Below are 18,001 nucleotides of genomic sequence, written 5' to 3' on the forward strand. Positions count from 1 at the left end.
TTATCAACAGTATTAAATTACATTAATAGTAATAATTATAATTAAACTAGTTTGGGTTTAACCTTAAAAATTCTGTTATAAATATTTAACATCAGAATATCTAAAGTTGAGAAAAACATAATTTTTTTGTTTAAAATGACTGACGAGCTTGAGACTGCCAAAAAAGACTGTTTTTGATGTGTTGCATTTATGATCCCCACTCTGTCTTTACAAGTTCAAAGAGAAATGAGAATGTTCTGTTTTATAAAGACACAAGTTATTACTGAAACAGTATTGAAAACTTTACCTGTAATATGCTTTTTTGGTGGTTCTGCATGATAAAAGTCAATAATACACTTACAAATTTGAATCCTCAATTCAGAATTTTGTATTTTCATTAAGTCACCTGTCAGAAAGATGAATGAATGCTATTTAATAACAATGACATATGTTTATTTACAGTTTTAAGGATAAAGTGTTAGTAACATGATTATTAAAATATCATCATCAGAGATTCAAACTGGATCATGTAATTTTAAATACATACATACATACACACACACACACACACAAAACACCCTATCTATCCTTGTACCACTTGGCCAACAATCAACTCAGCCTTTCCTTCCCAAGAAGAAAAGAATGGTATTTAGCAGCTAGAACAAGATTGCCTAAGATTAAATCCTGCTTGACCACTTCAGTTCAGTTCAGTTCAGTTCAGTGTCTCAGTCGTGTCCAACTCTTTGCGACCCCATGAATCACAGCATGACAGGCCTCCCTGTCCATCATCAACTCCCGGAGTTCACCCAAACTCATGTCCATCAAGTTGGTGATGCCATCCAGCCATCTCATCCTCTGTTGTCCCCTTATCCTCCTGCCCCCAATCCCTCTCAGCATCAGAGTCTTTTCCAGTGAGTCAACTCTTCCCATGAGGTGGCCAAAGTACTGGAGTTCTAGCTTTAGCATCAGTCCTTCCAAAGAACACCCAGGATTGATCTCCTTTAGGATGGACTGGTTGGATCTCCTTGCAGTCCAAGGGACTCTCAAGAGTCTTCAACACCACAGTTCAAAAGCATCAATTCTTTGGCGCTCAGCTTTCTTCACAGTCCAACTCTCACATCCATACACGGCCACTGGAAAAACCATAGCCTTGACTAGACGGACCTTTGTTGGCAAAGTAATGTCTCTGCTTTTTAATATGCTATCTAGGTTGGCCATAACTTTCCTTCCAAGGAGTAAGCGTCTCTTAATTTCATGGCTGTAGTCACCATCTGCAGTGATTTTGGAGCCCCCAAAAATAAAGTCTGACACTGTTTCCACTGTTTCCCCATTTATTTGCCATGAAGTGACGGGACCAGATGCCATGATCTTCGTTTTCTGAATGTTGAGCTTTAAACAAAATTTTCACTCTCCTCTTTCATCAAGAGGCTTTTTAGTTCCTCTTCACTTTCTGCCATCCTACTGCTTGTATAAACTTGTGTCTCAGTTTTCTCATCCATAAATTGGTATAGAAATAGTTACTACTTTAAAGATTGCTGTGAGAATTAAATGAGTTAGCCTGAGAAAAGGGCTGAGAGTTTTCCTCCCTAGATAGAGAGTCAGTAATCTATTGCCTCTAATAATGTATCCTTTGCTTAGAAAAGTTCCAGCTGAGCTCTGCCCCCTCAGTTTAGTGACAGACTGGAAGATAGTGTTTCTAGGCAGTCTTTGTCCTGCTGGTAATAATTTTATGTTCAAGTTATTGTGGCAGGGATGGAGGATAGGGAAGATTCCTTTTCAGTCATATCTAAACAACTTCTGAATTGGCTTTAGCCTATACTTCAAACTGGATTGCATTTGCTCTGGCGAAGTCCTCCAAGTATGATCCCTAAGAGAATCTGAAAATGATCAGTGGGATTCTGAAAATGATCCATGCCTTCTGGGCACCTGCAGAACAACTGCAGTCAGGAGTATCAGCTTCAGGATGGAAAAAGATCTGCTTGGATTCTCTGAGGGAAAGAGATAATTAGATGTCCCTTGAAGATCTGTGTTTTGCATTAGGTCCTGCATAATGTTTATCTCTGAGGGTAGTCAGTGAGTGGGTAAGCAAGTGGACAGGAGGAGGGAGCATGAAGGAGACAGCCTAGCTTTAGGAGAATCTATCTGCAAAAACTAACACTGGAGAAAAAAAAAAAGACAGGCTCGAGATTATTCTCTTAATTTTGGAGGACCCTCCTTTGTGGTTGAAAACTATGTTTTGAAACAATTAGGCAATAGGAACAACTAAACTTTTCCAACAAAATTACCCAAGCCAAGTTTATGGGAAATGCTAAGATTTCTTGTCTGTTTCACTATCATTTTAGTTCCTGTAAGTTCAGATCATCTTTCATGGTTTCCTGTTTTACAATCTCAGGGTGGAGTACCAACTTTTTCCTTCGTGTTTCCAGAATCCTGCTGTTAAGTGGAAAAATATCTATTATTTAGGAGAAAAAGTAATATAATTCACTTTTATAAACAGCACAAGTAGAAACTGGAAATTATTAGTTAAAATGAATATCCTTTTTTCAAAACTTTGTATTACAATTTAGTTTCAACTCATGTTTCCAGCAATTAATAAAGGACAGAACAGCAGTACTTATTGTAAGTAATCAGTGAAAGGAGTTCATTTTTTAGCTAAGAGTTCATATTGCCCTCAAATGAGGCAATAACATGCTCTGTGGGCAGGCATTCAACAAACAGCCGACTGACACAGTAAGAAAGGGCTATGTATTTATTATACAAATGCATATTTAAAAGTAATAAGGGCAACAGAGAGTTTTTAAATGTTATCAACCAAACCAAATCTACACATTTTAATCTGTTAATAACTATCATATCCTCTTCCGGGTTGGCTTCTCACTGTAAATTTCTACTGATGATAGAGATTCATAGAATTAAAGTTTCCCATTAGTTTCCAACCTGCCTGTTCCTTAAGGTCATCTTATCTAACTCCCCATGTTTATTCTAATATCCTTCTTCACCCACTGTAGGCCACAATAATTCCTCCCAAAGTATCTACAGATGAAGACTATGAAACTTTATTTAGACATAAAAGTGTTAGTGTCTATGCTAAAAATTTTAAATGATACTAGTACTTTACTAGTTTCTGTCATCTTTCAATATGGAATATAATGTTAGGAACATAAATATTCAGTAAATACTTATTTATAATTTGTATTTCTTTTATTTCTACTATATAAACAAAAACTAAATTAATAAGCATAAATTTAATTTAGGATTTGTTTTGGGAACATGCTGTCATGTCTCGGGCTGATTCAAGGAGCCATAGTGTTTTATCTTATTTCTATTATTTTCTTTCTCTATAAAATTGAGCTATAAGCCAAATATAAACAACTGCCTGTGATTTTTTTATATTTTTGTATATAAAACACAGGCATCTTTATGTATATTATATTAAAGTTCCCAATATTCCAGCATTTTATGATCTTAAATTATTTAATAAATAATTGGGCCCTCAATCAATTCCAGCAATCAATTAGATTCAAGCAGTTATTAGAGTTCAAAGACGAAAACATTTCTGTGATTACTGAGAGGAACATGTACTTCTGATTTACACACAAAAAAATGTTAAACATTTCAACAAACTAAATACATAACATCAAGACATATAAGCACAAAGAAGTATCTGCCAGTCCTTATAATTAAGGAACAAAAAATCCTGTTGGTATCATGAAACACCTGAGTGGAAGATAATACAAAAATATCACCAAGCACACTATGATTAATCTGCAACCAGAAAACAAGAAAAGAGAAGGAGTATTCTTAGTGAAACTTAGTGAAAGAGATATTTCCTTCTTGTCAGTGGCCCAATCATCTTAACTCACCCAAAAGTCCAATTGAATTAGCAGTATCTTCAGCATATGTTATTTCATCTGATGCTTTCTTTTTCAAAAATGGCAAGCTTCAATAAGAATGAATATATGAGTTATGTTTAATGAAGTCCTTCACTGAAGCATCATTTGCAAAACAGAGGAAAGTTTCTCTTCTAAAGATTAAAATGAGGATAAATATCCTGTTTCTTTAGTCCTGGAGAATTAACTACCAAAAAAAAATTTGTTTTTCTAACCAGCTGACCAAAATAAAACAAAATAAAATTGGTTTATAAAAATGAAGAGAGATGGACATAAAAGCCAAGAGTTAAGAAAGCCATCTCACAATACTACATAAATACAAAACTTAAGAATCCTCTTTCCTCTCTGAGGGTAAGATAATACTATATCTGTACTTCTATCAAAATTAGGAGTACACTAGAAAAGCTGATACAAATCACAGGTCTAGTTTTACTTATAGCTTAAAGGCTGTTTAGGGATTTTTCTTCCTGAAGTTTTGAAACTCCAGTTAATATATCAATGGTCTATTTGTTCTTAAGGGTTAGTGACTTTTTCCTTATTAATTGGATTAGTTACCATCCACAAAATAACAAATATACTTTTTGAGACACTAAAGAATTCAATTTAACAAATATTAATTATATTTGAATCATATTTCACACCAATATAACCAAAGTTATTTGAAAATAATTTATTGATTCACAAATCAGAAAAGATAGGGCACTTGAACCTACGTCATTAGTCTGTCAGAGAGATAAAAGTCATTTCCTAAATAAAAAATACCAACTATTTCAGCACTTCAGGAGTTCAAAATTTGAACTTTATATGCTATTTAAAGATATTTAATATCTTTAATATTAAAGCACTATATATATTTTATATATATAAGTATATATAATATATTACATATTATATTATAATATAATGTTATGTATTATATTATATATAGACTATATATTTATATATATTATATAATATAAATATATTATATAATTATAATGCATAATATAATATTATATATTATGTTAATATTACATATATAATATTAAAGTACTATATATATCTTATATATATAGTACTTTTAAATCATATTTTTCAAGAAAAATTAACCAAGTGGTTGAAAAACAGCACTGGGAACTATCACATATGGATATATATATATATATATATATATATATATATATATATATGCCAATTAGAATTAAAAGATATTTCAAGGTTAAACTATGAAAAGGAAAATTTTATAAATGTCATCAAGGTTCATTTCTAGTATTTTTAGGTGTCATTTCTAGAATTTTTTATTTCAAGCAATTTACTACTTGACACCCAGCTCATTGTTGAATCTCTAAAGTGAAAAACTCTAAAATGAATTCTTCTTGTCATATTTTTTTCCTTTTATTACCAAAGAAAACAACTAAAGGATAAAGCATCAGAAAAGTTTCCCACCAAAAAGGTTATGAAAAAAGTAAGCATTATGCTTCTGATGCACTGAGAAAAATGAATTACTTAGAGGCCAAAACAGAGGGGCTTGATTTTACTTTTTAAATTTTCAATGTTTTTATATCCCCAAAATGACCTGAAAAGGGAATCAAGTGAGGGTATGGTATGGAAAAGTGCATGATAAAAGGAGAAATTAGGAAATTTTTAAAAAAGAATGTGGACAATTATGAACTATGAAGGTAAGTGAAGAGTGCATCTCTAAAGATTTCTCATATTATGCAATGAAACATTCAGTTACAGCTTTCCTAAAGAACCAATTCTTGGTGGAGTGCTCAAGTAACACTGATACGGAAAGTAATGCTTGTGAACAAGATTGCATGGCCTCAAAATCTGAAACTATTTTACATAATATTATCTCACATCAATATAAAAATAATTTCCAATTAGTGTATTACAGTTCCTTGACAGCATCAGAGCAATAATTTATTTCTTTATTTTCCATGGTCTCTATTAAAAAGGCATGGTAAGGACTTTCAATAAAGTATTTTCAATCATTTGTTCAGATATCAAAAAACTTAAATGAACTTAGTAGGAAAATTGGAAATATTATTGCTACTAAAAGTGAGAGATATACTTACTATGTATAAATACTATTATTTATAATTAAAAGAAACTCACTTTTTAAAGTTAAATTGGTAGAAAGGTTTAGAAGGTTCAATTGTCAAAAAGTTTATCTCTTTTTAAAGAAATTTCCTCTACTGTATTATATTGAAAACTGGGAATATGTATTTTAATATACATCTTGATTAGCAACTATATGGCTGTTCCCCCAAATGGTTGCTGAAACAATAGTACAGAGGATGGAATATATAAATTTTATAATTCTGATCTCTAATCTACATTTTGAAAAATAATCCCCCAAATAATTTGGTGATAAATCCTTCTTTATTCAAATTTGGAAGATCAAATAAAACATATTGACTCTCATATCTTTGAGAGTCAAATATTTTAAAGAGATAGAAAAAACTAGACAGAAATTAGTATTATCCATAAATTTTCTCAAGGATTCTCTAAAAATACTATAACCTCTCATTTACATCTCACATTTCTCATTCACTTGAGGTAACTTATTATGAGAAAACACTTTAATATACTTGCAGTTTAAGTTCTTGTGGCCAGCAATCTCAGACTACAGTAAAATGGACTACCTTTGAGATATCAGCTGCTGGAATCAAGTGATCAAGTGAAGCTTCCTGAGTTCTATATTGCTTTGCTACACCATAAAGCATAATGTCTTTGTAAGATAAAACATAAAATACTGCATGCGTGCTAATATAAAATAAAGTTTAAAAACTTACCCACATAATTTTATGATATTATATGCAGGTTCTATAAAATGGGGCTGTGTTTTAATTTTTTCTGCACACAAATTCAGAATTTTAAATATCTGTGCTAAATCCCTTAAGGGCTTTAATATTGTTAGTTAAGAAATAAAATTAAGATTTTTATTAACATATTCTGTACAGTATTTCTATCAAGAAAGTCTACAGAACTCCATCTATTTCGTTAAACATGGTTGACCCTACTTTAATTACACTAATTTTGAAGTGTAAAGAGAAAAACAGAACCAGTTTTTTAAAGGAATATTATTTAACTGTCTCAGTAACCTCTTATTCAAAATATTTTTTCTCTTCTCACCACATCTTTAGAATCTGATTACCAACTACCACATCACATACTCAGCTGAGCAATAACTTATTATTGGCAATGAGTAATAACACTTTGAAAAAAAATAACTTAATGGCTCAATTATATCCTTCATCTCCACTCAAATATAAAACATACATTGCTCAGGAATAACCAAACCAAACCTACCTTACTTTCCTGCATTATTTTATTAACATTATTCAGTTGCCTTTTCTTGTTTTTAAGGTTTATATTGGTTGAAATTTTATTTAAGACTAGTTTATGAAAGCAAAATGTACCCTTCTAGACCTTCAGGTAAAAGCAACTTTTATTTTATCTGTTTAAAAAACCCAATTGATACATAAACAAATTTCACTTTTTTAATAGTTAAGGGGACGTGGTAACTGTGACTTGTATTTCTTGACTGAATCTGATCACTTCTAGTCTCTTTCTAGGAGCTTCTCTGAAAAAGACAGGAGAACTGGATGTATTAGAAATACAAACTTCCATTAACTTCCTAGGGAAATGACTAAGCTACCTCTCTAACCTATCCTTGCTTTATGTTTTATAAAGTCTAAAGTCAGATTATTAAAGACATTCAGAAACAGAGCCATTTGCCACCAGCTCTCTGGCCTGAAGAAGAAAAAACAATGGAGGTGTTGAGTTACCAGGTTAAGATAGGAAAAGAAATCACGTGCTAGTACACTTTCTCGGCTACCAGTAAACAATGCTTGATAGCCACAAGCCCTCAGTAGCTGACTGACCAAACAAATCCATATAAAACAAGGCTAAAATAAGGTGAGAAAAGAGTTAGAGAAAATTATAAGGCACATTTCTCTAAATGGGAGGCTTATGATGTTTTGAAATATTAAGCTAAATTAGAGACTGGTATTTCCTTTAAACCTGGTTGGACAACTATTAAAGTTTATTTAGATCAATACTACTGTAATTGTGGTTGTGGACCATGCCAGTTCTGGAACTGTATGTTACCAGTCTATGGAAAAATAACTATAGAAAGTGAGTTTCCTGTGACAATTCTATTGTATTTTACAATAGCATGTATATGCAAAGATTAAAAAAGAAAACAACCCCCCGGCAGCAAACTGGTTCTGAATCACACATAGTTTTGAAACACACTAGTCTCTATATATTCATGGGGGTATATTCATTGGGAATAACACATTTATAGAATGTTTTGAAGATTATCAAGCAATGCTGGTGTGTTATCTAGTCTTCCTTGTGACCTCATGAGGAGCTATTATCCCTGTTTCATAAGGGTGAAAAAATTAAAAAGTTTATCAACAGTGCAAATACTCAAGTAAATTGGTAGAAACAGGACTTTGACTTGTCCCTCCTAACTACATCTACTGTCTCTCTGAGTCTATAGAAACTGACACTACACAGTTAATGTTGCATTATACTGTTTCTTCCACTTTATATTATCTGGTAAAAATATAATTTTTTAAAAGACATAAAATGTTAGATATTTTCTGTGGTAAACAGAATAATGGCCTGTTCAATGATATCTCGGAGAAGGCAATGGCACCCCACTCCAGTATTCTTGCCTGGAAAATCCCATGGATGGAGGAGCCTGGTGTGCTGCAGTCCATGGGGTCGCTAAGAGTCAGACATGACTGACCGTCTTCACTTTCACCTTTCACTTTCATGCATTGGAGAAGGAAATGGCAACCCACTCCAGTGTTCTTGCCTGGAGAATCCCAGGGACGGGAGAGCCTGGTGGGCTGCCATCTATGGGGTCGCACAGAGTCGGACATGACTGAAGCGACTTAGCAACAGCAGCAGCAGCAGCAGCAACAATGTTATCTACATCCTAACCCCTAGAACCTGTGAATGTTACCTTTCTTACTATATGGCAAAGGGAATTTTCTGATGTGATTAAAAGCCTTGAGATGGGAAAGTTTTCCACGATTATCCAGGTAGGCCAAATACAATCACAGGGTCCTTATAAGGAAAGGAGAGGCAGGAGAGGGTCAGAGAAGTGATGACAAAAGTAGAGGTGAGAGGGGTGGTCCTTTGCTACCTCTTGGGACGGGCCCAGGAAGCCAAGGAATGCTGGCTGCTAATAGAAGCTGACAAAGGCAAGGAATGGCGTCTCCCCTTGAGCCTTCAGAAGGAGCCAGCCCTGCCAACACCTCTCCTTGAGCCCAGTGAGACTTCCAGACTATAAAACAAAAAATGTATGTGGTTTTAAGGCACTGAGTCTGTGGTAATTTGTTACAGCAGCAATGGGAAACTAACATGTTTCCTAATAAAAATTCTCCCATTTTAGGATAAAGGAAACAAACATACACATATAAGTAAAGGATACAAATCCATTTTGATAACACTGCACCAATTTCTTGACAGATTTAAGTTGTCTTTGTTCCCAATCATCCTGAAACAAATTATCTATTTTAGTTGTTTTGTGTTATTCTGTTGAGATTTTTAAAATTTTCCCTTAATGTAAGAAGAAAGTAGACACATTATCAGGTAATTCTTAAATTACTTTATTATAATGTAAGCATTATAAAATGCTCCCTAAAATAGTGAAGGTAAAAATAAACTATATATTCAAATAGGAAATTGCAAATCAAAACTAGATTAATATAAAAGCAGTAACTGTTTCCAGAAATATTAATAATACTTGAAGTATGCTGAGCATTTTTCTATGCCAAATACCATTTAGGCAATATATATAGATATCATTTCATTAATCTTCAAAATAACCTTATTAGGAGGGTATTTTTATTACCCTTCTTTTTTGGAACAGGAAACTCAGCTGAAACACTAATTATTCCAAATCATACAGCTAATAACCGGTGATGTATGAAGTCAGTTTTGACCATCTGACTCCAGAAGTTGTATTTTTAACCTAAAATACACCGAATATAATGGCTCAAACTAAACATCTTCAGTCAATTTAAACAAAACATACACACACACACACATATTTTGGCTACCCTTAATTAACAAGCTATTAAGAGCTCTATGTAGTTGGGTTTCCTTTTTTAAAAACTGTAGATATATTCACAATTAAAAATAACTTTCACAACAATTCAGAGCCAACAAAAGAAATTATTCTTATAAAAGGCATTATTTTTATTGTGTTTTTTCTTTCTATGTAAAAGTATAGAAACTAAAAAATGTTACGACAATGACTAAATTTTTGCACTTGTTAATCACAGGACATTGTTTTGATACGATGGTCAGCCTACTTCCCACATACTGAAAGCATGCAATCTTCATCCTGTAATAATTTTCTAGTGTATACTGACTTTTTAGGCATTCAGTCAATTCTTGAGTAACATCAGCAGAGTGTCCTATAAACATGTATGCACATGCATTTATTATCCTTTCTGCCAAAGCCTAAACTCTCAGTTTTGAGTCTTGTATCTTTATTTCCATTACATTCTGTATGAGAGTTCTCTCAAAATAAATTACTTATGACTGTGTATGAGTATCTATATATCCTAATTTCATATCAGAAAATTTTTAAGTACTATATCATGATACATGTTTCCTACCCTTGCGCCCACATCCTACTTGGTAATAAGCATGAACAAAGGCTAGATGAGTCAAATATACTCTTATGATTTCTGTTTATATTCACCCGTATAACATATGTATATATTATATTCATATATATGTACCTACCAGGTTAAATATATTCATACTAAATTTAAACAGAAGACATATACTGTTTGAAATGTTGTCAATGAAAGGAGAAATGGGACTTATATTTAGGGGAGTACATATTACCTTTCAGGGTAATCACAGTTTCTAAGTGAAATGGAGAAATTTTCTCCCAAAGCTTACTTTACCAGTCTCTTCGAAGAGTTTGATGACACGATTTAGGTCCATAGACTTGAAGGCACCCTAAAAACACAATTCACAGTATTCTGTATCATGAGAATCAAGAAATCACATCAAACACATTATTTTTATATGGTATTATCTCTTAGCAACTTAAAAATACCTTATGACAAAAAGAGAGTGAGGGGAGAATGAAAAGCAGCTGAGACTTACAGGAGTAAATAAATTTTGGAGTTAAAAAAAAAAATACCCTCTGAATTTTGGTATTATTTTAGAGTCTCAATGTCTTTAAATTTCAATAGTTCCAAAAGGCCCAAGAGAGCATCTGGAATAACAGCACTTCCATGCCTTGAGAAATAAAGTGATTTCATACATATTACACATTTCATGGATACACATCATATACACTGAGTTTGCCTATGCAGATATACCTAAGACTAGCTTCTAAACTACAGGTAGGAGACCACCTTCCTGAACTAGGTATCCCTTCTCCCAGCAGTCTTACATCACCCATATTAGAAAACAGGAACTGCCAAGTTCTACAGATTTTACATCTTAAAGATTTATTGAGCCCACTCCATCATTTAAAAAAATTTTTTTATTGGAATAGAGATGCTTTACAATGATGGCATTGTTTTGTTCATATTATGGCTGAGTGATATTCCACTGTATATATGTACCACATTTTCTTTATCCATTCATCTGTCAATGGACATTCAGGTTGCTTCCGTGTCCTGGCTGTTGTAAAGAGTGCTGCCATAAACATCAGGATGCTGTATCCTTTCAAATTATGGGTTTCTCGGGATATATGCCTAGGAGTAGGATTTCTGGCTCATATGGTAGCTCTATTTTAGTTTTTTAGGAAACCTCCATACTGTTCTCCATAGTGGCTGTACCAATTGACACTCCCACCAACAGTGTAGCAGGGTTTCTCTTTTCTCCAGCATTTATTATCAATTTTTTGATGACGGCCATTCTGACTGGTGTGCGATGATATCTCCTTGTAGTTTTTGATTTGCATTTCTCTAATAATTACTGATGTTGAGCATCTTTGCATGTGTTTTTTTTGGCCATCTGTGGGAAATGTCTATTTAGATCTTCCACCCATGTTTTGATTGGGTTGTTTTTTGATATTGAGCTGCATGAGCTGTTTGTATATTTTGGAGATTAGTTCCTTGTCAGTTGCTTTGTTTGCAAATATTTTCTCCCATTCTAAGGGTTGTCTTTTTGTTTTGTTTATGGCTTCTTTTCCTGTGCAAAAGCTTTTAAGTTTAATTAGGTCCCATTTGTTTATTTTTATTTTCATTACTTTAGGTGGTGGATCGAAAAAGATCTTGTTGTGATGTATGTCAAAGAGTGTTCTGCCTATGTTTTCCTCTAAGAGTTTTATGGTAGTTGGCCCACTCCAGCTTAATGATTTATTCAGTTCTTATTTCTCACTCAGTTGTGAAGCTTTCCTGCTATTTGTTCTCCCTACCTCTAGTCTTGCACCCTTCAACACTGTCCTCTACCCCTCTGGTCAGAACAATAAAACTCAAATCTGAACACAACGCATCTAAATCATTCAGTGACTCCACTAATGCCCTTCCCCCTCGTCTGTTTTCATTGTTGTTACGATCCTATCTGTCTCCTTGGTTAACCCTCACAGGTCCTTTGAGACACAGTTCATGTGTCGCCTCCATTCTTATCATCAAAATACATCTTATTATTTTTATATACTATTTTCTGTTTTATATATTTACTTATATTTTATTTTCTGTTTTTGCTTCCACATATAAAAACATAATTTCATTTACTGCTAACACTATTTTATATTCTGATTTTTAAGTCTATAATACATACATTTCCATATTTCTACATAGTCATTATTTCATTGCCTCCTAGGTCTAGAATTTCCTTTCCTTTCACAATTACAAACTAATATGTTCTGATCTTAAGAAATGTCAAATACAATTTTCAGTTAAGTGTTCTAACTTTGTCTGCAGAATAAGTCCCTGAGTTTACTTAATATGATTTTCATTTTAAAAATTATCAAAAAAGGTGTACTATATACTTATTTATCCTAGGTATTATGATTATCATTAACAGTGTTACATCTTACTATTAAATTGCTTAAATTATTAAATTTACTGTTAAAAATTTTTTGATAAATAGAATTTTGCCTTTTAAGATTTGGAGTTTTAACAGTGCCATCTGCCGCCACCTCAGTTGTCCTTTTTTCTCCCTGCGTTCTCAGAGAAATAAAAATGTACAGTGAATTTTTATTTTCTGATTTTCTGCAATATTGGTTTTGTGGGTTGGAAAAGATATTGAAATGAAATGTCAGTGCAGAATTTTATTTTTAAAATCTGTATTATTATCAGAATTTTTCCCCCTAAATGACCAGGTAGGTAAAGATTAAGGCATAGATTTAACTTATATTATCTTAAATTTATTTTATATTATCACTTCGTGTTACTCAGAGTTTTATTTGCATGACAAATGTTATATTTTTAAGATTTCTCCCTCCTTCCCTTAGCCTTTTCTTCCATTTATAAATATTTATAAGTAGCTTCTACATTTCAGAAATGGTAGGTGTGGGGAACACATTTGTCCTGACTTCAAGCATCTATCAAATCTGGCATGAGATATAGGTAATATAGGTAACATGCTACAAAATGGTTCATGAATGTTGAGAGGTGTGTTCCAGAACTATACAGAGAGGGACAGAATGGCATGGGGAGGAGGGATGGGAATCTGGGACAGCTTCTGAAAGAAGCAATCTGCAGGCAGAGTGAGATTGAACAGGATTTGTGAGATAAACTGAAGGTTTGAGAGATGGAGCAAAGGGAGTAGCATGTGTTAAGGCCTGGAGACAAGAAAAACATGGCATTTAGAGGATTGGTGAGTCAAAAGGTAGGAGAGGATAGTGCAAGGGATAGAAGCTACAGATGCTGCTGATAAGGTAAGCAGAGGTCAAATCATGAATACTAATCTTAGTGATAATAACAATGATGGTACAGTTGTAAGCTCTTTAAATATTTACTAACTGAATTCTGTGAGGTAGATACTATTAACACCATTTTACAGGTGGCCTTGTATATACTATGATAAGGCTCATCAGAAGATATTGAATGGTTTGAGAGACTGGATATTAAAATAGGCAATGGCCAGATTTTACTTGGTAACAGAACTCTGTCCTCCAACCTCTGCAGCAAGCAACCTAGGGAGTCAAACCACAACCTCTGCAGCTGTTGGCTCAGAAAAGTCAGTATTTGGTCAATGATCATCACATTCCCTATTTTTTGACCACATCTGCCACTCAGGGCCAACCAGAAAAAGCCAAGTATGCTCCCCAAATCAATCATTCAGTCAACAACAAGAGCAAAGCAGAAGCCTCCCTTTTATTCACAGTGAAGCTTCCCTTGGAGTCTCTGCCAAATATAAGTAATGCTGGCTGACTCTTTCTACACCAAGCTCTGCATAAACAGTCGGTGTTCATTCTCATTAGGGTGATCTTTGTTGATTTCCACAGGTTTTAACCAGAGGAATGTAACAATAAAGATAATTCTGTCTGCTGAGTACAGATTGATCTGGAAAGATCTAGACTGGAGGTGGGAGACTAGTCTGTGACTTCAGGCATTGACTAAAGCAGTGGCCACCAGGATACACAACAATAAGTGGAATGAAAAGCATCAAGGAGGCAGAATCAGCAGGTTCTAATAAGTGATTTGATTTGGCAGGAAAGAGAAGGAAAAGGTAAGGATGACTGACTGGCTTGAGGAATGACATAAGCGGTTGCACTGTTTGTTGAAACAGGGACGCTGGAGGAAGAGGCTTGTGTTGAGGCTGGAGATGAGTTAAATTTGGGGCAGAGATTTCTAAATCACAGGCTTAAAGTAATAATGGGGAGAGATTAGGTAAACAAGATCACACAAGCAGAATGCAGCAGCAAGAGAGAATTTACAAATGTAAATATAAAAATAACTGTGATTATCATCACAAGATTTTATGGAAGATTATAAAAACATTTAACGAAATCTTTTAAGATCAAAAGCTCATTTAATTAACTGCTTTGAAGAAAATTACACCTCCAGTTACTTCAAGTCATAGGATGCACTTATTTTCCCACTTTACCAATGAACATTTCAAAGGGGAAAAATTCCTGCTCATCTGATACCTAGTTACAGGGAAAGAACTAACATTTATTATGGTCCATTTATGTCTCTGGTACTTTATATGTTAATTAACATATCTCAAATCTACAATATGAAAGTAGAATCATTATCGCTGTTGTTGAAACTGAGATCTAACGTATTAAGGTCACATAGTGACTGTATGGGCTAGCAGGGCTGTTTGATGCAGAAACACTGGTTCTTTGTACCTTAGTTCTCTGCCTGACACCTCAGTTGACCCAGAGATTACTTCTAGCAATTACTCCACAACAGGGATAGGCCACTTTAAGTACACAGTACATGGAAGAATTATAGATAGTGCCAGGATATGACATCAAGCAACAAATTGTGTAAGTTCTCAGAGGCTCTCAGAAGGAAAACAAATTTGGGCAAGGAAGCTCAGCCATGACACCCACTCAAGTCAACTGTTTACAATAATGTATTTAACCTACAAATATTATTGTATGCCTCTGCTGTGAAGATATTAAGAAGAGGTGGTAAGAATACACAGAAGAACTGTACAAAAAAGAGCTTCACAACCCAGATAATCACGATGGTGTGGTCACTCACCTAGAGCCAGACATCCTGGAATGTGAAGTCAAGTGGGTCTTAGAAAGCATCACTACGAACAAAGTGATGCTTTGTTCATCAAATCCTGAAAGATGATGCTGTAAAACTGCTGCAGTCAATATGCCAGCAAATTTGGAAAACTCAGCAGTGACCACAGGACTGGAAAAGGTCAGTTTTCATTCCAATCCCAAAGAAAGGCAATGCCAAAGAATGCTCAAACTACCGCACAATTGCACTCATCTCACATGCTAGTAAAGTAATGCTCAAAATTCTCCAAGCCAGGCTTCAGCAATACGTGAACCATGAAATTCCAGATGTTCAAGCTGGTTTTAGAAAAGGCAGAGGAACCAGAGATCAAATTGCCAACATTTGCTGGATCATCGAAAAAGCACGAGAGTTCCAAAAAACCATCTATTTCTGCTTTATTGACCATGCCAAAGCCTTTGACTGTGTGGATCACAATAAACTGTGGAAAATTCTGAAAGAGATGGGAATACCAGACCACCTGATCTGCCTCTTGAGAAATTTGTATGCAGGTCAGGAAGCAACAGTTAGAACTGGACATGGAACAACAGACTGGTTCCAAATAGGAAAAGGAGTATGTCAAGGTTGTATATTGTCACCCTGCTTATTTAACTTCTATGCAGAATACATCATGAGAAACGCTGGGCTGGAAGAAGCACAAGCTAGAATCAAGATTGCTGGGAGAAATATCAATAACCTCAGATATGCAGATGACACCACCCTTATGGCAGAAAGTGAAGAGGAACTCAAAAGCTTCTTGATGAAAGTGAAAGAGGAGAGTAAAGAAATTGGCTTAAAGATCAACATTCAGAAAACAAAGATCATGGCATCTGGTCCCATCACTTCATGGCAGATAGATGGGGAAACAGTAGAAACAGTGTCAGACTTTATTTTTTGGGGCTCCAAAATCACTGCAGATGGTGACTGCAGCTATGAAATTAAAAGATGCTTACTCCTTGGAAGCAAAGTTATGACCAACCTAGACAGCATATTGAAAAGCAGAGATATTACTTTGCCAACAAAGGTCCGTCTAGTCAAGGCTATGGTTTTTCCAGCGGCCATGTATGGATGTGAGAGTTGGACTGTGAAGAAAGCTGAGTGCCGAAGAATTGATGCTTTTGAACTGTGGTGTTGGAGAAGACTCTTGAGAGTCCCTTGGACTGCAAGGAGATCCAACCAGTCCATCCTAAAGGAGATCAGTCCTGGGTGTTCACTGGAGGGACTGATGCTGAAGCTGAAACTCCAATATTTTGGCCACCTCATGTGAAGAGTTGACTCATTGGAAAAGACCCTGATGCTGGGAAGGATTGGGGGCAGGAGGAGAAGGGGACGACAGAGGATGAGATGGCTGGATGGCATCACTGACTTGATGGACATGGATTTGGGTAAACTCCAGGACTTGGTGATGGACAGGGAGGCCTTGTGTGCTGCGATTCATGGGGTTGCAAAGAGTTGGACACGACTGAGCGACTGAATTGAACTGCTGTGTTAGATATTGTTCTAAGTGGTAAAGACATAGTATTGAATGAAACACACAAAATCTCTGTTTCCATAAGGAAGTGATATGGTTTGGGGGAGACAATAAGTTATACAGTGTACTGCAAGGTAATAATGCTCTGGAGAAATGGGAGTAAACAGTGCTAAGATGCTCAAGCAATTGTCGGTAAAAGAGGAGAGTGGGTAACATTTCACTACAGTCATGAAGGAGGTAAGGTAACACGCCATGGATATCAAGGGGAAAACTTCCAGGCAGTGGGCACAGCAATTGCAAAGACCCTTAGGCAGGGTACACCTGGCATGGTTGAGGAGAAGCCAGGGAGCCAGTGTGGCTGGAACACAGAAGATTTTATAAGCTACTTAAGAAGAATTAAATATATACTCTCAGTTTAGAGTTGAGTGGGGAAGGACATGTAAGTATTAAGATATATGTCCTACAGTTAAGAAGCCCATACGCTAATGCTACTGCTACTAAGTCACTTCAGTCGTGTCCGACTCTGTGCGACCCCATAGATGGCAGCCCACCAGGCTCCTCCATCCCTGGGATTCTCCAGGCAAGAACACTGGAGTGGGTTGCCATTTCCTTCTCCAATGCATGAAAGTGAAAAGTGAAAGTGAAGTCGCTCAGTCATGTCCGACTCTCAGCAACCCCATGGACTGTAGCCCACCAGGCTCCTCCATCTATGGGATCTTCCAGGCAAGAGTACTGAAGTGGGGTGCCATTGCCTTCTCTGGCACCATACGCTAATGGGAGAGACAAAACAAGACTAATGAAATAGTAACAAATATAAAACAAGAGATCATTAGGTAAGAAACTGTGTGATTCAGGCTGGGGACTATACCCATTTATGAGAAGAAGGTCTGTAAGTGTGAAAATGAATGGGAAGTGCTTCCTATTGGGGATACTTTATGGTGGAAAGGTAGGACCTGAAGGTAGGGTAAGATTTAAATTCCAAAAACAGGGGAGGA

The 18,001-nt window shown here is 35.2% G+C and overlaps 1 protein-coding gene across 6 annotated transcripts in view; it reads right to left on the bottom strand.

The window, feature by feature from the left end:
* The window catches only part of CFAP69 (cilia and flagella associated protein 69), a 68,162-nt gene that overhangs the window by 47,887 nt on the left and 2,274 nt on the right, over nucleotides 1–18,001 (bottom strand). For 4 of the 6 annotated variants that reach the window (XM_027539314.1, XM_027539311.1, XM_027539312.1 and 1 more), the window contains exons 2-6: nucleotides 10,791–10,850; nucleotides 9,304–9,369; nucleotides 6,647–6,756; nucleotides 3,843–3,919; nucleotides 287–385 (exon numbers count right to left, since the gene is read on the bottom strand). In XM_027539314.1, coding sequence (XP_027395115.1) covers nucleotides 287–385; nucleotides 3,843–3,919; nucleotides 6,647–6,756; nucleotides 9,304–9,369; nucleotides 10,791–10,850 — 412 coding nt within the window. Of the gene's footprint in view, nucleotides 1–286; nucleotides 386–3,842; nucleotides 3,920–6,646; nucleotides 6,757–9,303; nucleotides 9,370–10,790; nucleotides 10,851–18,001 lie in introns of those variants that run through there. The other 2 variants (XM_027539316.1, XM_027539315.1) reach the window with 2 other exon arrangements.

Source organism: Bos indicus x Bos taurus, chromosome 4, assembly GCF_003369695.1.
Source record: "Bos indicus x Bos taurus breed Angus x Brahman F1 hybrid chromosome 4, Bos_hybrid_MaternalHap_v2.0, whole genome shotgun sequence".
Taxonomy (NCBI): Eukaryota; Metazoa; Chordata; class Mammalia; order Artiodactyla; family Bovidae; genus Bos; species Bos indicus x Bos taurus.